This window comes from Halichoerus grypus, chromosome X, assembly GCF_964656455.1.
Source record: "Halichoerus grypus chromosome X, mHalGry1.hap1.1, whole genome shotgun sequence".
Lineage (NCBI taxonomy): Eukaryota > Metazoa > Chordata > Mammalia > Carnivora > Phocidae > Halichoerus > Halichoerus grypus.
In genome coordinates this window covers 91,667,684-91,687,486 of record NC_135727.1, presented here as the reverse complement: position 1 = coordinate 91,687,486, position 19,803 = coordinate 91,667,684, and the positions used below count along the sequence as shown (strand labels likewise).

At 54.5% G+C, this 19,803-nt stretch overlaps 1 protein-coding gene across 1 annotated transcript; it reads left to right on the top strand.

The window, feature by feature from the left end:
- Positions 1-305: 305 nt before the first annotated feature.
- On the top strand, positions 306-19,273 carry LOC144380462 (ubiquitin-like modifier-activating enzyme 1). The gene is made up of 26 exons (XM_078064290.1): positions 306-4,396; positions 4,547-4,663; positions 4,798-4,856; positions 4,956-5,124; positions 5,213-5,347; positions 6,388-6,494; positions 6,751-6,841; positions 6,955-7,087; positions 7,602-7,699; positions 7,774-7,920; positions 8,075-8,251; positions 8,373-8,477; positions 8,565-8,645; positions 9,022-9,177; positions 10,853-11,018; positions 11,167-11,363; positions 13,430-13,494; positions 13,736-13,931; positions 14,628-14,702; positions 14,822-15,011; positions 16,573-16,661; positions 16,950-17,042; positions 17,174-17,365; positions 18,541-18,642; positions 18,734-18,834; positions 18,950-19,273. Exons 2-26 carry the CDS (start codon positions 4,547-4,549, stop codon positions 19,083-19,085), a joined length of 3,177 nt encoding a protein of 1,058 aa, XP_077920416.1. The 5' UTR covers positions 306-4,396; the 3' UTR covers positions 19,086-19,273.
- The last annotated feature ends 530 nt before the right edge of the window (positions 19,274-19,803 follow it).

Sequence of the window (19,803 nt, the reverse complement as noted above, 5' to 3'; positions counted from 1 at the left end):
CTTTCTCAGCGCCTTGGCCGGGGCAGGGGTTTCGGGAAGCATTGGATGAACCTGGGTCGGCGCTGGGCCAGGCTGATGTCGGGATGGGCGGTGATGACTCGGATGCTTGGGATCCGTGGGGAGGAGGGAGGGGGACAGATCTTGGGGCGGGGTCGACATTTCCTATCCTGGACCAGCCCTCGGGCTCCGAAGTCTGACCTTGGGGTCAGATCCCCCCCCCCCCCCCCGCAGGATCTGGTTTTAGAGACTCAGGCCTAGTATCCCTAGTCAGGGACCGGGACCCTGTCCTGAACCTTGTATCGCAAGTCAGAACGCCCCTCAGTCGCCAACAGAGACTTAGGGAATTGACATTCCTGGTCGAAGCCCCCCACCAATGTATGCCATTAAAGCCCTACCCCCAGAGTCTACTTTCAGACTGTCCTAGTCTTTCAGTATTTGCTCTCACAGCTTCCAAGAGGGGCTAGACCCCGGGGAAGGCCTTCATTTCTGTAAGTCTTCTCTAGCAGCTTCCTTCAGATCGCTCTGCCTCCTCCCCCAACTCACACAGGCATTATCTGCCCGTAGAGCCTCCAAGGAAACTAGACCCTGTGAAAGACAATTTGGGCCTGGCCTCCATGTCAGAGACCGGTTCTCCACATCTCCAACCCCAATCTGGCCCTAGCATCTTCCATCAGAAAGCCCTCTGGGCCCAGCATTTCTAATCAGAGGTTCTCTTCAACATTTACCTTTAGAGACTCCTTTCATTTCTAGCATCTGCTTTTAGAGACTTTCTCTACTTTAAGGGAATGCTCTTTTTCATGGTCTCAGTATTCTCTTTGGAGACTGCCTCTTGTGGGCCTCAGCAGCTCCCTGATCACACACTCCTAACTCCCAGGATGTTCCCTCAGAGCCTCCCGAAGGACCAAATACCAGGGCGGAACTGTTCGGATACATAATTCTCCATCACGGATCCCCCGGCCAGCACCTGCCCTTGCAGACCCTGTTGCCTTCCAGCCCCCTCCATCAGACTCACCTCAAACCCCACCCTTCACTCAACCTCTGCCTTCAAAAGCCAACCAAGGTTGCAGCTTCTCTCACAGATCCCTTAACCTCACATCAGGCCTCAGAATCTGTCCTCAGAGTCTTTCAAGGTCCCCAGCATCAGTTAGAGGCCTTCAGGTTCGTAGGACCCCAACATCATTGTCAGATGTCAGTTCCCCCAACAGGCCTAGTTGTCTTCAGTCAGAGTAGAAAACCTCCTCCTCAGCATCTACTCTCAGAGCCTCCATGGGATTCCACATAATTGGTCAGAGAAACCCAATCCTACTTGGAGACCTAGCCAGTATCTGCTTACTGAACTTTTTAGGGCCAGAACTGTCTGGGCTCAGCCTCCTCTTTCCACTCTGTTAGAGCAGCTGCCGTACCTAGCATGTACCAATCAGAGATCAACACAAGGCCCTTGTGCTCCATTAGAAATCCCTCCCCAACCCCACCCTAGGACTTAGCATTCACCTTCATAGATAGTCTCCTGGGACTCTTGACATCGATGTCAGAGACACCTGTCTCCCTACAAGTCCCTGTTATTTTTGGTCAAAGGTTTTTCTGTGCCAACAGCATCCATCTGCAGAGACCCCTAGGGCCCCAGCATCCTCCTGATGGAGAACACACCTCCCCCCAGACCCCAGCATCTTCCTGTAGCCTCCTTGGGCCCCAGAATCCCCCACCCATTCCCTGTGTAGCTTCCATGGGGCCCAGCTACTGCCCTCCTACCTCCTTGCAGCCTCAGGGGGCCTCTAGTGCAATTTCCTGGCCTTTCCCTAAAAGATCCTTTCCAAAGACCCAGATATGAGTCTTAACAATCTGGCCTGGCCCTCCGCTGCCTGCCTTCCATGACTTCTAACCCCCTTTTCCATCTCCTCCTGAGCCTCCATGGGCTCAAACAACTACCTCCTGACTCCTCTCTTTTATGTTCCCAGGGACTTCTCAGTTAATCTCTCCCAGGAGGCTTGACAGGCCCCAGCATCCTGTGCCCTAGCTTCTCCGTCCTGATAACCTGACCCTGTGCCTGCCCCCTCTCAAACCTGCTCCAGGACTCCTACCTCAAACCTTCTTCTCTGGTTTGGGTGGTAGAGAATGCTCAGGCTTCAAAATCACCAGTTTGGAGACCTCAGGCAAATTCTGAAACTCTCTGAGCCCCAGTTCAGGTTTGCTGAACAACAGATAGTATATGTGTTCTAATTGGGGCCTGAGCATATGTTGAGGGAGAAAGGGTATCAATTTTGTACTGGGGGTAGGGGGAATTTTTAGCTCCTCTCGGGGGTTTCTGCCCCAGAATCCTCCTGCTTGCCTTGAGACTGGGCTGTTGCAAATCTCTGCAGTTGAAATCTTTTCTGGAACAGTTACCCAGAACTTGCTTAGACCCTTGCTGGCAGCAACAGGAATGCGGAGATAAAAAGTGCAGATATTAAAGATCTCTCTGGCCCTGGGTCATCTCTGATTTAGGAAGCAAACGAGATGCTGTGTCCCAGACGAGCAAAGCAGTGACAAGGCAAAGAGATAACTAAGTGATGGAGGCCACTGCAGGTGTCCAGGGAGGAGCTTACTGATGTCTTCAAGTCGCTGAGTTCTGACCACAGAAGTTGACTTTTTTTAACCTTCTCAGCAGCTCCTTGAGGATAGTTCTGTTTGTCCCCGCCTTTGGAGAAAATGGGGCTCAGTAAATGAGATCCCTTCCCCAGGTCAGAGAGTCAGTAAGTGGAAAAATTATGATTTGCTTTTGTCTCCATACTAATTCACCAACTTTTTCTTGTCTAGGTTAGTGCTCTGCATTCCCAGTAATTAGGTTGGTTGGCTCCAGGGCCCTAGCCAGCCTCCTGCCTTCTGGGTCCTCCTCCCTCACACCTCATCCCTTAGCCCCATGGGCTGGGTCCTGAGCTTGATCCTGACTCTGTTCTCCCAGGAGGCATTTGGCAAACAGGCCCACACCAGCTGCGTGACTGTGGGCAAGTGACTGAGTTCTCCGAGCCTTTTGTTTTCTTACTTGTGATGTGGGCATGAGGTTATCTCGTTCATGGGCATTGTTGGGATTAGACAAAGCCCTTTACCGTGTGATTGACGGGCAGTGAGCTCTTGGTAGATGATGGGGAGGGAGCTCCTGTCTTCTTGCCTAGTCTCAGAGTGTGACAGGTGCCAAGATGGAACCTTAGGTGCACTGGGGGTGCTCAGTGTGATGGGGGGGGTCAGAAAAGGCCCAGTGTAGGAGGACAGTGGCTTAGGAGAGCATTGGTGGTGAGGGGAAATGGTCGAGGGTCCTGTTGTCTCCGGCATGTGGATCCAGTCACACACAGATTTCACTCTCACAGCAGGCTCTATCTATTGTTCTGTCTCTGGGACCCAGTATGTGATGCTTGGCAGGTTAACTTGACCTCATGAGCTCAGGTTTTCTCATTTGTCTGGCAAGGGTGCTCAACCCCGCCTTGCAGGGTCAGGACCATGGAGGGGAGGGAATGTGATAACACCGGGCGGCAGCCTAGGCTTCAGGGTCAGCAGATCCTGGTCCGGGCCCCGCTTGGCCACTGTGTTTGTGGGAACCTCGGTCAAGTCACCACATGTCCCCGAGTGAATTTTTTTTTTCCAGTGTGAGTTGGGGGATGTTATTGATAGATAGTAGTCCAGATCTCACGGAGACACCCTGAGGACAAAGTGAGGCAAGGCTCATAAAGTGCTTACTTAGTATGACATTTGGCACAGGGAGGATTCCTGATAAATATTCATCCACCATTATTGTCAACCTGTTTAAGGGGCTCCACGTGCAGACAGGGCTTGGGAAGTGTGTGTGTTGTCTCTCCCCGTGACCTCTTTCATTGGCCTGGGCCTTTCCCCTCCCAGAGCTGGGGGGAGGGGTGCGGTGGGCTTCAGAAAACTCTCTTCCCTGGGCCCCTCCGGGGACTGGGTCTCTGGCAAGGTGTCTCCCGCCATCATGCCACCCTGATGGAAGTCTAAGCCGCGTTTCCCTCCTGCGCCCCTGTCGCCGGGGCTAAGGGGGGGGAGAACGGCTGCTTGTTGTTGCCTGTCCGCTCTGTGTCAGGCTCTGTGGTTTGGGCTCTCTTTCGTCACTTCGGCAACTCCATGGGGTAGGTAAGTGGCCCTGTCAGCCCTGTTGCACAGGTGAGGGAACCGAGCCCACAGGGCTTAAATGAGGTCTGTCAAAGAGTGGCAAGGTCTGACCTGAGCCTACAGCCTCCTCTGACTTTCCCACAAGGACATTCTTCATGTCACTCCTCTCACCCCGCAGGACTGGAGTCTCTCCCTCATGCTGGGCTGGGGAGAAAGGCGAATGGCCTAGTGGTCAGCAGCATGGATTGCAAGCCAGACCACCTGGGTTCAGATCTTAGCTCTGACAGCTGTGTGACCCTGGGCAAGTCACCTCACCTCTCTGTACCTGCCTCCTCTTCCGTAAAATGGAGATACCAGCCCTTAAGTCTTCCCTTACCCCGACAGTCACCACTAACCAGCTGCAGCACTCACATGCCCCAGGCTCACCTCTGACCCTCCTTTTCCCTTCCAGATGTCCAGCTCGCCGCTGTCCAAGAAACGTCGCGTGTCCGGGCCTGATCCAAAGCCGGGTTCTAACTGTTCCCCTGCCCACTCCGTGTTGTCCGAAGTGCCCTCGGTGCCAACCAACGTAAGCGTCTTCTTCCTGCACCCTGGCGGGCAGGGTGGTGGGAGTGGTGGGTGGGAGAGCCTTCCGTATCACTGTGTATCTGTCCACGCCCTCCTCTGTATCTCCCCAAACCTGTTCTTCTCCTCTATTCCTAGGGAATGGCGAAGAACGGCAGTGAAGCAGACATAGATGAGGGCCTTTACTCCCGGCAGCTGTAAGTGGGGCCTAGGTTGGGCCAAGCAGCGGGAGGGGCACTGGGAGGACAGGGTCTGGAGGGCCAGACTTTGACCCGGAACACCCCCCAACCTGGCAGGTACGTGTTGGGCCATGAGGCCATGAAGCGGCTCCAGACCTCTAGCGTCCTGGTGTCAGGCCTGCGGGGCCTGGGTGTGGAGATTGCCAAGAACATCATCCTTGGTGGGGTCAAGGCTGTCACCCTGCATGACCAGGGCACTGCCCAGTGGGCTGACCTCTCCTCCCAGGTACTTCTTGGCAGCCCTTCTCCCTGGCAGAGGTGCCAGTCCCCCGGGCTCTGCCACCACTCCCTTCCTCCCTGGCTCCCCTTTGCAGTTCTACCTGCGGGAGGAGGACATCGGTAAGAACCGGGCTGAGGTCTCCCAGCCCCGCCTCGCCGAGCTCAACAGCTACGTGCCTGTCACTGCCTACACCGGGCCTCTGGTTGATGACTTCCTTAGTGGCTTTCAGGTACCTTGCTGGGGGGAGGGGGCGCACTGCCCAGCCTCCTGCCCACTCTTCTCCCAGTCCATCTTTGCTTTGTTCATTAGTTCTCTGGTAAATGGGCTAGCCTCTGTGCCAGGTTTCGTGTCGGGGACGCAGGTGGGATTTAGACCCTGGACCTCCCTTTTCGGGGGGGGTGGGGCTGTGAATGGGCAGACCCATGCAGCGTGGTGGTTATGAGCACAGGCTGGAGCCAGACTGCCCTAGCGTGGGTCTCCAGTTCTACTAGGATGCCCTCAGGCAGGCCACTCGATCTCCTCTGGTTTATTTTGTTCTTGTTTGTGGACTTGGGACCTGTAGTAGTACCCAGTTCATCGAGTTTTTGTGAGGGCTAAGTGCTTGGGATACCAGCTGGCACGTGCTAAGGGCCGTCTGCTTGTTTGTTAAATAAAAACTCTGAGCCGGAAAGAGGAGCTGTGGGGGTTGAGGTTCTGCCCTGGGGTGTCCCAGCGGGCCAGGGCACCGCCGCTGAGCCTGAGGTAGTTGGAGGAGCTGGCCCTGGCGGGGAAGGGTGGGCATTCCGGCAGAGAGCGAAGTCCCAAGGCACCCGGTTCAGCAGGCACTGTTTCGAGAATTGGGAGCGAGCGGGTGTGGTAGGAGTGAGCTCAGACTTGGGCTGCGGAGGGAGGTTTACTCCTGTGTCTCACGGGGCAAGGCAGGGTTGTAGGCGGGCGGCAGTGGGTGTTGGTGCGTAAATGAGTTCCCTGTTCACACTCTCTCCTCCTGGCTGTCTCATTGCCTTGCCGGCTACTTTGCCTGCCCTGATGCAGGGATTCGCATTTCCCTTTTCTCTGGGTCTCACCTTGGCTGAATTTGATAAATAGTAGATACTTTGTGAAAGTATCTACTGAACCACGGTAGATACTTTGAAAGCTTTAAGAACTCTTCTGAGCCCCGCCCCCCCCCCCCCCCCCCCCGCCCCGGCCCCAGGCACCAGCCTTCCTCCATTATTCTCTCCCCTTTGCCTTGGTGCCGGGCCCTTGCCCTGAGCCTCCATCTCTCCACAGGTGGTGGTCCTCACCAACACCCCCCTGGAGGACCAGCTGCGGGTCGGTGAGTTCTGTCACAACCGTGGCATCAAGCTGGTGGTGGCAGACACGCGGGGCCTGTTTGGGTGAGTGTCCCCACCCTGGTTCCCCGACCCCTGCCAGGCCCGGGCCAAGACCCCTGAGCTGTCACCGCCCTGCCCCTCAGCCACTCGGGTTTTGGATTCTGTGTGTCCACTTCTCCCCACGTGACATGAGCGCTGTGTGATTCCCAGCAGTGATGGGCTGAATTTGCTCAGCAAGTATTCGCTGCATCTCGAGGGACACGCGGGTCCCCGTGAGCATGGGAGTCTGGGGCATCAGCCCTGTTGCCTCCCTTTACAGGCAGCTCTTCTGTGACTTTGGAGAGGAAATGATCCTCACAGATTCCAACGGGGAGCAGCCACTCAGTGCTATGGTTTCTATGGTCACCAAGGTGAGGAGATCAGCTTCAGGGGTCCTGGCAGGCGGATGGGCAGCAGCAAGCCTTCTGTCTGCTCCTGGTACCCTGAACCCACCTCTGAGGTTCATTTCTCCTTTAATAATCAGGACAACCCCGGTGTGGTCACCTGCCTGGATGAGGCCCGACATGGGTTTGAGAATGGCGACTTTGTCTCCTTTTCAGAAGTACAGGGCATGGTTGAACTCAACGGAAGTCAGCCCATGGAGATCAAAGTCTTGGGTGAGCTAGGGCTGTGGAGGAATCAGGGATGATAAGAGGTATGACCCTGGGCTCTGAGCGAGGGGAGACAGACACATGCTGGGTGTCCGAGATGAATCAGAGACAGACCCCCCTGTGGTCCAGCCAGAGCTGGTGGGCCTGGGGTAGAGGTGCTGTCTCGTGTTCGAGCTGTTCATAGGCGAACAGGTCCCTGGTATCTGCGCTGACAGGGAAAAGGTCTCTGGCGTTTGAACAGAGCAGGTCAGAGGATCCGCTCATGTCTGAGCTGATGTGGACAGGGAGCAGAGAATGTCTTCTAGTGTAGACTTGGATCCAAGAGCACAGGATCTCGTGGGTTCTGAGCCTGGGTCTTGGGCAGAGGGGAGATGGTTTCTGATGTCAAAGTAGAACCCGGGGTGGGGTCTTGCCTCCCGATGACCAAGCTCCCTGAAAATCCATGGATTTTTCCCTTATCTTGAGGGTGTTGTGGGCTTTAGGGAAGGCAGATAGCCTGACCCTTTCCCTGTCTACCTAGGTCCTTACACCTTTAGCATCTGTGACACCTCCAGCTTCTCTGATTACATCCGTGGAGGCATTGTCAGTCAGGTCAAAGTACCTAAGAAGATCAGCTTTGTGAGTGTGGTGGGTAGTGGGGGGTGGGGGGTGGTTCTGGGCATTTCTAGGCTCTGATGCCCTGCCCCCCACAGAAATCCTTGCTGGCCTCACTGGCAGAGCCTGACTTCGTGATGACGGACTTTGCCAAGTATTCCCGGCCCGCCCAGCTGCACATTGGCTTCCAGGCCCTACACCAGTTCTGTGCTCAGCATGGCCGGCCCCCTCGGCCCCGCAATGAGGTGGGTGAGTGGGTGGGCCAACCAGGGCAGGTGACCTTGGCACTGAAGGCCCACTGTGCCTCTACCCGTCCACTCTCCCTCTCCTCTTCCCCTCTCCATCCCTCTTCCCGCAGTGGCCTGACAGGTGCCTTCTTGGTTTCTTCTGCCCCACCAGGAAGATGCGACAGAGCTGGTGACCTTAGCCCGGGCCGTGAATGCGCGAGCCCTGCGAGCAGTGCAGCAGGACAACCTGGACGAGGACCTCATCCGAAAGCTGGCCTATGTGGCTGCTGGGGATCTGGCACCCGTAAACGCTTTCATTGGGGGCCTGGCTGCCCAGGAGGTCATGAAGGTAAGCGTGGGTGGAGAAGGGCAGGGTCGGGGTGGGCCAGGCACCTCCCTGACTCCATCACTTACTGTCCATCTGTCCCAATTAACTACTGACTGCTTCCTCTCTCCTCCCCAATCCCCAGGCCTGCTCTGGGAAGTTTATGCCCATAATGCAGTGGCTATACTTTGATGCCCTGGAGTGTCTCCCGGAGGACAAAGAGGCCCTCACGGAGGACAAGTGCCACCCGGTATGCGAGTGGGGCCCACGGGGAAGACATCATTGGGGGCATTTCTGGCGAGACCCCCTCTGACCCTCCTCCCTTTGCACTCTTCAGCGCCAGAACCGTTATGATGGGCAGGTGGCCGTGTTTGGCTCCGACCTGCAAGAGAAGTTGGGCAAGCAGAAGTACTTCCTAGTGAGTGATCCCCTTAGATGTTCTCTACCTGCACGTCCCAGGCCTCTGGCCACCTCTTCTGGAGTCTCTTGCCTCCCGAGGGAAGGTCTTTTGGTTCTGGTACCTCCGTTGCGTGCCTTTTGCCACTTTCTTGATCTCGAGGGAAAGCCTAGTGCGTCCTTCTGTGTCGTGCCCCCCCCGCCCCACCCGCCCGCCGTTGCTGCCTTCCCTCAGATGGCTCCGGGTTATTTCTTAGAGTTCTGGGACTTGAGGATGTGGCACTAGCCTCACTTCGCCTCCCCTGCTGTCTTCGGGGGGAGTGAGGAAGAGTGCGTGCCGTCACGCTCACCTGTGTTACCCCACCCGGCCTCTGTCCCTCTTCTCGGCTGCCTCCTAGGTGGGTGCAGGAGCCATTGGCTGTGAGCTGCTCAAGAACTTCGCCATGATCGGGCTGGGCTGTGGGGAGGGCGGAGAAATTGTTGTCACAGACATGGACACTATTGAGAAGTCAAATCTGAACCGGCAGTTTCTGTTCCGGCCCTGGGACGTCACGGTGAGTGGGATGGGGAGAGGGGGTGGGATTTTGTCCTCTGGCTTTCCTCCTGTCTTTTGTTTCCATTCTTTCTGGAAAGGAGGGAGGCCTTTCCACCTTTTTCCTTCAGCTCTTTGTCTCAGCTTTTCTGCCTCATTCAGGAAACGTTTCTTGAGTATCCTTGCGTTGAATCTGCCATTTTTCATCTCACTTTTTTTTTTTTCCCTTGACCTCTTATCAGTGCTGGTTGGGACAGTGTGTTGGGGGTCCCCCAAACCACTCCAAAGTTCGATGATTGACTAGGAGGACTCACAGGGCTCAGCTCATAGCCGTATTCACGGCTATGATTTCTTCCGGCAGAACGATGCAGAGCACAATCAGCAAAGGGAAAAGGCGCCCGGGGCGAAGCCTGGGGGAGACCAGGCATGAGCTTCCAAGACTCCTCTCCCCCGGAGTCACACAGGATGCACTTAACTCCCCCAGTAGCGAGTTGTGACAACACATGTGAAATGTTGCCAACCAGGGAAGCTCATTAGAGACTCAGTGCCCAGGGCTTTTACTATGGGCTGGTCACATAGGCACCCTCTGCTGGGCACATACCCAAATTCCAGCCTCCCAGAAGGAAAGCAGGAATTCAGCAGAATCCGTATTTTGCATAAGCAGTCTAGGCACAGGGAGCCACCCTTACCAGGTAAGGCATGGTGCGAACCCTCCCGAAATCCAGGTTCCCAGGTGCCAACCAAGGGCCGGCCTTGCCAGCAGGCCTTCCCTAGGAGGACATTTGTGCTAGGTTCACTCTTCCCTGCCGGATGGACCCTGGGCCGTACACGGCTCGAGCTGTGAAGTCTTCCGTGGGTGACAGGGCCATGTGTGCCTGCCCAGGATCTGTTCCCCTCGCCATTCATTGACTCAGTAACCAGGTAGCCACTGGCCTAGGCACTTCTCTCGGCACTTGGGATACAGCGAGGAAAGAAAGCTTCTGGAGTGGGGAGGGCAGACCATAAGCAAGCAACACGGTGTAAGGGTGAGGTTTGGAGTTAATGCTGATAAGTGCCGCGCAAAGGAAACAACAAAAGCAAGCAAAGGGAAGTCGGGCACCCCCGGAAGATGGGTTGGCAGTTTTGGTTACAGTGGTTAGGGAAGGGCTCGGTTCTGCAGACCTGGAGGTTGGAAGGGAGTAGAGCCCCCCTTTTCTGGGTTCAGAGCGCTCCAGGCCAGGATCCTGATGGTGGGGAGAGGGGTAGGAGATGAGCTAGGGGAAGTGGGGGCCAACTCCTTTTCCCCTCTGTGGAGAGGGGGAGTCGGGAGGGTTTTGAGCAGAGGAGGGACATGACCTGACCTGGCCTTTGAAAGGATCGTTTCGTTTGAGAGGATGGATCCCAGCTCTGGGTGCTGTTATCTGAAAGAACAGTAAATGTTGGGTAGGCGTAGAAACAGAGTGGCTGGCCTCTTGCCTCTGATCTGCATTTGTTCACTGCTTCCTTTCCTTGAGCCCCTGCCACCTCTGTCCCAGCCCTGGCCATGGGGCGCTGTCGAACACTGTCTCCTGCTAAATTAGGGAGCCTTCTGAACTCAGAACCTGGTTCTTCCCGGGCATTAAGTAAATCCATGTTTAGGAGGACACTCTATAGAAGTTTGTTGGGTGAATGCATGAAGAGCTGAGCCCCGTGTTCCCATCCTGCCCTCGTCCCCCTAGAAGTTAAAGTCAGACACGGCCGCTGCAGCTGTGCGTCAGATGAATCCGCACATCCGGGTGACGAGCCACCAGAACCGTGTGGGCGCTGACACGGAGCGCATCTATGATGACGATTTCTTCCAAAACCTGGATGGTGTGGCCAATGCCCTCGACAATGTGGATGCCCGTGAGTTTGGAGGCGGGCGAGGAGGTCAGGGGCAAAGGTGGTGTGCGCACGCACGCGTGTGTGTATGTATTAGGGGTGTCTGTTTTTACGTTCTCTATTGACATTCCTGACATACACACGGTCTGCCCACCCCCCACCCCCCCAATAGGCATGTACATGGACCGCCGCTGTGTGTACTACCGTAAGCCGCTGCTGGAGTCTGGCACACTGGGCACCAAGGGCAATGTGCAGGTGGTGATCCCCTTCCTGACAGAGTCCTACAGCTCTAGCCAGGATCCGCCTGAGAAGTCCATCCCCATCTGCACTCTGAAGAACTTCCCCAACGCCATTGAGCACACCCTGCAGGTGATCAGCTGGAGGGGGGAGAGGGGTGGGGGCAGGCACCTTCTTGGCCACTAGGCCCCCTCAGGTGTCACAAGCCTAAAGCTCAGGATGTGCTTCCTCTTGAAACCTTCCTCCCTCGCTTCCCATCCAACAGCCTGGGTTTCTAGAGTGATTCATTCATTTTGTTTTATTTTGAGAAGTTTTGAACATGTAGAAAAATACAAAGAGTGGTATGATGAATACTCAAATATCATTCCTCACTTAGATTTAATAGTTGTTAATGTTTTGACACATTTTTTTCTTAGATTGCTGTATTTTTCCTTCTTAGTGCTGAAACGTGTCGTGGTTATCATAACACCTCCTTAATCTAATACGCTTCCGCGAGGGAAGTGAGCTCTGCATAACAGGGTCTCTCGACCTTGGCATTATTGACATTTGGGGCCAGATACTTCTTTGTCGGTGGGGGCTGGCGTCCTCTGCACGGTCCAGTGCTTAGCAGCATCCCTAGCTTCTGCTCAGTAGATGGCAGTTGCAGCAACTCAGAATGTCTCCAGACGTTGCCAATACCCCCTCCCTTCCTGGGTGGGGGGCGGGGGGCAAAATCGCTCCCAGGTGAGAACTGCTGCTGTCTAACCAAGACCCTACTTTCATGCTGAACAAAATTAATGGTGATTTCTTACTACCTCTTGCAGTTATTTAGGTCTTTAGTGCTTAGTTCCTCTTCAGGTGTGCACAGCTCTTGCTCAAAATGGCTTCGACAGCTAGTTTCTCAGGATGACTCTGTTTGTGTGATGCGTGTGCATACAGCATACAGCCCAGTGCGCCTGTCATCGGGCTGACTTCTTACAGAGTGAACGCACCTAGGCAGCTGGCCCCAGGGCCACGAACCAGAACCTGAGCGCGGCCCGAGAACTCTTGTGCTATGAGAATGACCCTGTTGTCTTCGGGAACAAACTGCTCAGAATGTTTAGTTAGGAGTGTGGGGGTGAGAACCAAATAGGGAAAAACCGGTTTCCTCGGCCACTCTCCCTTCTGCCTGGAGTTCCAGAGTGGGCATGTTCATATTTGTGTCCCCACTGTGCTCTCACTGGGCCGTGTGTGACTTCGGACTCCAGCGCTCCGTGCCTGACTCCTCCTCTGTGAAATGGGGCTGATAGCAGTGTCGGCCTCACGGTTCAGAAAGCACTTGGCATTTACTGTGTATCTGGGGCCGGTTTAGGAACGTTTCAGTAGATACGTAGTTGCTTGTTTTTTCTTTGCAACCCCACCGCAGAGTCCTTATTGTTACGGTATCTGTTTTAGAAAGGAGGGTGTGAAGATAAGTGTTGCTGTGTGTTTCTGAAGTCCCCAAACTGGATACTAGGTAGGAGAGCTGGGGATTGAACCTAGATGCGCTCTCCTCCAAACTCCCTCACCAGTGAATGCATTTACTGTCCTTGGGAATTTTCAGAGTGTAGAGCGTCTGTCTTGTTTGCTGCTCAGCGCCAGGGCCTGTATGGCAATCGTTTTTGGTTTGGATCTGAATTTTTTTTCTTTCTTTTTCTAAATTATGGTAGAATATAACTAAATTTTTTTTAATCGCCATATAACATCTTTAGTAAGGGACACAGATCCTTAAGAATCTTTTTTTTTTTTTTTCACACATACACTAGTGTAACCACCGCCCAGATCAAGTTCATTGGGGTTTTTTGTTTTTTGTTTTTTAAAGATTTCATTTATTTATTTGACAGAGAGAGAGACACAGCGAGAAAGGGAACACAAGCAGGGGAGTGGGAGAGGGAGAAGCAGGCCTCCCGCCGAGCAGGGAGCCCGACGTGGGGCTCGATCCCAGGACCCCGGGATCATGAGCTGAATGAAGGCAGACGGTTAACGACTGAGCCACCCAGGCGCCCTTAGTTCATTGGTTTTTAAATTGAGGCGCCGGAGGGTGGGGGAGTGGGGAAGGTTGGGGAGCAGTGGCAAAGGGCTTCCCTTTTCTCAAAGCAATGGTGTTCTTCTAATTGGATGCATTCCCTGATGGTCTCTCTGATGACAAATCCCCAGTTGTCAACCGTCCCTCCACGTCGTCCATCTGTTCTGTCTTGCAGTGGGCTCGGGATGAGTTTGAGGGCCTCTTCAAGCAGCCGGCGGAAAACGTGAACCAGTACCTCACGTAAGTATCCAGGTGCCCCTTCAGCCCATCCCCTGCCTGCCCGCCAAGGCATCCTGCCTGCTTTCCTCACCAGTGACACCCAGCACCAGGCACACTTTGCAGATGAGTCAAGTGAAGGCTCAGGCCTCATATCGCCGGGGGTCAGGACTAGCTTTCCATGGAGAAAGTGGGGTGGCCCTGGAGCCCACTCCTAGGGCCACTGTGTAATCCTGCCCCTCTGACCCCCTCCAATTCCTGATAGAGACCCCAAGTTTGTGGAGCGGACCCTGCGGCTGGCAGGCACCCAACCCCTGGAGGTGCTGGAGGCCGTGCAGCGCAGCCTGGTGCTGCAGCGGCCACAGACCTGGGCCGACTGCGTGAGCTGGGCCTGCCACCACTGGCACACCCAGTACTCTAACAACATCCGGCAGCTGCTGCATAACTTCCCTCCCGACCAGGTAATGCCCGCCGGCCACGGCCGCTTGGCGCAGTGCGTCTTCCCGGCACAGGAACCTGCTGTGGGCTCTCCACATGCTCTTCCCGGCCAGGAGTCTGGCTGTGGCAGGTACCCCAGGGCATGGGGCTCTCAGAAGACGGGTTAAGTCTGACCCGTTTTTCCCGTTGCCTTGCCTTGGAGCAAGAGACTTGTGTTTCTGTTTCCTATGCCTGTGGCGTGTCCTGAGCCCTGCTAGACTCCCAGGGCCGAACAGATTATGGGGGAGAAATTTTGTAGTCCAGAGCGCAAGAATCCATATGGCTTCGCTTCCCAGCTCCATTTGCACTTGGGCAAGTCACATGACTTCCTCTGCACTTCAGTCTTCTCACGTGCGAAGTAGACATGACGGTAATCTACCTCACAGGAGTTTTGTGAGGATTTATTGGTACTTACTAATAGTAAGTTAGTACAGTGCCTGGCAGTCCGTAAGAGTTTGTGAAATGGCTGCATATCTTGCACAAAGCGAGTGCCCAGGAATTGGTAGTTGTTTGCTCAGCGAGGTCCCTGGTTCAGCCTGGCACCGGAACTTCCATCTACAGGACCCTACAGTCTGGGTCTTTCATGACTGACTCCAGGGCCCTGTGGGTGCCCAGCCAGGAGTTAGGCTTGTTAGAGAGCTCTCAAGTCCTGCCCCTCAAAAATCTCTCTCCTCCTTTAGCTCACGAGCTCGGGAGCTCCATTCTGGTCTGGGCCCAAACGCTGTCCACACCCGCTCACCTTTGATGTCAACAATGTAAGTCTCTTCCCTGGGGTCTCCTTGGGTCAGGTGGAGGGTGGGTGGGAGGGAAGGAGGCTGAGACACATCAGGCGAGAGCCGATGTCCTCACCGTCCTGGGCCCTGCCTTCCCCCAGCCCCTGCATCTGGACTACGTGATGGCTGCCGCCAACCTGTTTGCCCAGACCTATGGGCTGACAGGCTCTCAGGACCGAGCTGCTGTGGCCACACTCCTACGGTCTGTGCAGGTCCCCGAGTTTACTCCCAAGTCTGGCGTCAAGATCCACGTCTCTGACCAGGAGCTGCAGAGCGCCAATGCCTCAGTTGGTGAGGGTGTTTGGCCAGTCGGCCAGGAGTCACCACCCCCCTTGTCCCCTGCCCAGGCCAGCCTCCCCACCTGTTCTCTGCCCCTGGCTCTGCTCTGCTGCCCCAGGCCTGAGACTTCCCCACACCTTCCTTTGAGTCTCCCTTCTCCTAAAGTGTGAAGAAGGTCGTTCGGTTGGGGCAAATTGTCTCCCTCGCTCCTTCTCCCCACTCTCTGGTCTTCTGTGTGTATTTGCCTTGCAAAAAAGAACTTCTGTTTCTTTTTTTATGTTTCTTTGGGGGGTATGATCTCCACCAGTGGTCTCTGTGCCTTGACATCTGGCCCCTGTGTTCCTCTGTATGTTTCTTCACCCTAATATTGCCCTCCATAAATCTTTCCCCAGAACTCCCTCCTTATCTTCCTCTCCATGTCTCTCTCCTCCAACTCCCCATCTCTCTCCATCTCTTTCTTCCAGCTCATGCTGCGTATTAGGTGAGGGGCCAAATAGTGACTCCCAGGCTTTGCAGGCCATAGAGTGTCTGCGGCTAATCACCTGTTGCAGTTGAAGCACAAAAGCAGCCATATACAATGTGTAAATGAACGCGTGTGGCTGTTTTCCAGTAAAGTTTTATTGATACAGCAGGTGGTGGGCTGACCTGGGCTCAGTGCTGTAGTTTTCTGACGCCCAGTCTGTGGATTTATCTATCTTCTGCTCCGTACCTCTCCCCGTCCGTAGACTAGATACAGCATCTGCAGCTATGTGGCTCTCCCTGCATTATCTTCCATGCTCCCCATCTTCCTCTCCATCGGTCTTTTCCCTTCTCCTGTTATCTCCCCCGTCGTCTCCCCATCTCCCTTCCCAAATCTCTACCCCCTCATGTTACTCGCCGTATGTTTCTTCCCATCTCTCCTTCCACATCTGCCTTCACTTCGTCTCTATATTCCTCCATTTTCTCCTTACGTACATATGTATATACATGCATATAGCTGCATAACTGTACATTGAGATCTACGTAATGTACGTAAGGTATACATAAAATGTATATAAATGATACATGTAAAGTGTGTATGGGATACATAACACCTACATGTCTCATGCCCCAATTCTCTCCTCTTCATTATCTTCTTTTCCCTCCCCATATCTTTCCTCTATCTCCACGTCTGCATGTTCCCCCCAGTATCCCCTCTGTATATTTTTTTCATACCCCTGTCGCACCCCCTCCCCCATATTCTCCATGTCACCCCACCTCTTTCTGTAACATTCTCCCCAGGATCTACAGATCTCCCATCCAGATCTCTGGATCTGTCCATGTTCACTTCCTCCTGATGTCTTCCTTAGGGTCTCTGGAGAGCTCTCTCTCCACATACCTGCCCCCTTTCTGTCTCCTTCAGGTTTGTGCTCTCTTGTCCTGCTCTGCCTCTCCGCCTTGTGCCTCCTCTCTCCCAGGATAACTTTCCTTTTCAAGTCTTCTCTACCTGAACATCTTTTGCCCTCCCTGCCCCCGCCCCTGCCCTGGCTCCCGTTTCCACCTCAGACATTGGCCCGGGATCTAAAGGGTCAGTGGGGTCTCTTTCTTCCTGCAGATGATAGCCGTCTCGAGGAGCTCAAGGCCACACTGCCCAGTCCAGAAAAGCTCCCTGGATTCAAGATGTATCCCATCGACTTTGAGAAGGTGCTGGGTCGGGTCCCTGGGCAGGCAGGGGGATGGCTAGACAGAACGGGTCAATGGGGATTTGGAGGCAGCCGCAGGTCTTTAACGGGGATTGGATCATGGGCCTGCCACATGGCCCTGAACGTATAGATGTTCCCAGCCATGCCTTTGTGATCTGAGAGAACCCTGCAGGTAATTGCAGTGGAGGATACTTGTGTCCCCAGGGGCCAGGAATCCTTTTCCTCCTCCGACTCTGATCCTCTCATCATCTCCCCGCCCTTCCCCTTCTCCCTCCCCCACTCATAAAAGGATGATGACAGCAATTTCCATATGGATTTCATTGTGGCTGCATCCAACCTCCGGGCAGAGAACTATGACATTCCCCCTGCAGACCGGCACAAGGTGAGGGGAGTCTGGACCTGATTTCACCCCCACCCCCCAGGCTTGAGTTTTCCACGTTCCATTCATTCTGTGTAGGCTCTGAGCCTCTTCTACCTTAACTACCACGTGTCTTGATCCTTCCTGCCTCACAGAGCAAGCTGATTGCAGGGAAGATCATCCCCGCCATTGCCACGACCACAGCAGCTGTGGTTGGCCTTGTGTGTCTGGAGTTGTATAAAGTGGTGCATGGGCACCAACAGCTTGACTCCTACAAGAATGGTTTCCTCAACTTGGCCCTGCCCTTCTTTGCCTTCTCTGAACCCCTTGCTGCACCCCGTCACCAGGTAAGGGCCTGCATCAGGGCCGCTGGGTTTGTGAGTGGGATGTTTCTCTGTAGAGCAGCTTGCTTTAGTTTGTTTTCATAGCCTGTCACCAGGTGAGGGTTTCTGTCAGCATGCACCTACTTATTCCCTTTGTGCACACATTATTCATTTATTCTCAGACCCTGTTCTGTGCTAAGCACTGGTCTGAACCTGCCTGTGGAAGCCCTCAGAAAAGATGGGATCTTTTAATTGTATCCTGAGAGATTATTAATAACATAATAATAGCAACCAACATTTATTGGGTGTTTCTTATGGTAAATACTTTTACTTGCTTCATTCATTAATTTGCTTCAAATATTTACTGAGTACCTGTGTGCCAGATACTCTTGTAGGTGCTAGGATTGTATTTATTTGTACAATAGATTCTTTTTTTTTTTTTTTTTAGTTATTTTTAAGATTTTATTTATTTATTTGAGAGAGAGAATGAGAGAGCACATGAGACGGGGGAGGGTCAGAGGGAGAAGCAGACTCCCTGCTGAGCAGGGAGCCCGATGCGGGACTCGATCCTGGGACTCCAGAATCATGACCTGAGCCGAAGGCAGTCCTTTAACCAACTGAGCCACCCAGGCGCCCCTGTGTAATAGATTCTATAAATAACATGATAAATTATTTTAGAACCTCCAAAAAAGAGCGCAGGGTAAGGAGGACTTGAGTACCAGGTGGCAAGGGCTTGGGTTGGGGCCTTTAAATGTGGGATGCTCAGGAAAGGCCCTGCTGAAAAGATGACCTGTGAGCCCAGACTTGGAGGAGGGGAGGAAGCAGACCACGCAGGCTCCTGGTAGGGGAGAGCATTCCAGGCAGAGGGATGAGTCTCTCCAAGGGTTCTGAGGTAGGAGCATGCCTGGCATGTTTGAGGAAGAGTAAGTCACTAGAGCAGAGTGAGAGAGAGGATGAGGGTGGGTAGGAGATGAGAACAGAACAGGATCCCAGTTACTAGGCCATGTCGGTCATCGGTCACTGAAGGGTGTCAGTGCTCAAGGTGCGACGGAAGCCACATGTTTTTGACAAAAGAGGCTTGCAATCTGACTTAGCATGTTAGTCTGAGCTAACATGGTGGTGGGCGGGCGAGGCCAGGACTGACGGGGCCGGACCCTGTGGTGGCCCCCAGCCCATCAGCCCTGTTCCTTGTCCCGCAGTACTATAACCAGGAGTGGACGTTGTGGGATCGCTTTGAGGTCCAGGGGCTGCAGCCTAACGGCGAGGAGATGACACTCAAACAGTTCCTGGACTACTTTAAGGTGAGACCCCTCCCTCACTCTCATCCCACCTGCGAGGCTTGCTGGGCTGTCCACCCCCATGACGCTGCTGTCCCCCTCCCCCCTCCTCCAGACAGAGCATAAGTTGGAGATCACCATGCTGTCCCAGGGTGTGTCCATGCTCTACTCCTTCTTCATGCCAGCCGCCAAGCTCAAGGAACGGTTGGATCAGCCGTGAGTTGCAGGGGGGAGGGTGGCGGAGGGCCTCCACTTGCAGCTGTTCCACCCCCGTTCACTGCCCTTCATCTCTGCCTCTGCCTCCCTGAGCCTCTGCTCCCCCGCCCCCCAGGATGACCGAGATCGTGAGCCGTGTGTCGAAGCGAAAGCTGGGCCGCCATGTGCGGGCGCTGGTGCTTGAGCTGTGCTGCAACGACGAGAGCGGCGAGGATGTTGAGGTCCCCTATGTACGATACACCATCCGCTGACCCCCGTGCACGCGCAGTAGGCTGGCCCCAGCCCCGCCCCCCTCCAGCCCAGGGCTCCCATCGGGCCTCTGGCAGTGGCCCAGCTAGCCATGCCTGGTGTTCCCTCCTCACCCCCCACCCCGCACCCCTCTTGCCGCTGCTTTCTACCTTGTTTGGAACCTGAATCCTAATAAACAATTATTAACCCAGATGTGGCACGCCCTGGTGCTTCCAGGGAAGGGAGGGACTTCCGGAGCTGTCGGTGCAAGTGGTAGCCCAGAGGGTTCAGCCCCACCCTAGCTGTGCCAGTTGCCTGGGCAGAGAAAAGGTGGGAATTGCCACTTCTTCCTCCCACCCTCCCCGCTTGGGAAGAGATGAGATGGAGGCACAGAGCACAGGTACCTGGGTCCGTGTGACTGTATTTGAGCTGGATTCAAATTCCACCTTGTCCGGCTCCACCTACTCCTAACTCCCTGCCATGTTGATTTTGAGAGGTAGTAGTCGTGTTTGAGCAAGTCCTGTAACTTCTCTAACCTTGTTCCTTCTGTGAAGAAGAAAGCTAACTGCGACCCGTCAGCCAGGGCTTGGTCAGCATGGCTTATGTCCTGGCCGGTGCGGGGACAGATGCCTTCCCATCTGGCTTAAAGCACTGAGCCCCTGGACAAGTCTTTACCATCAGTGGTTCCTGTGGTGCCCTTGTTCAACTTCCCAGCTGCAGGGGGGGCCTAAACAGCTCTGT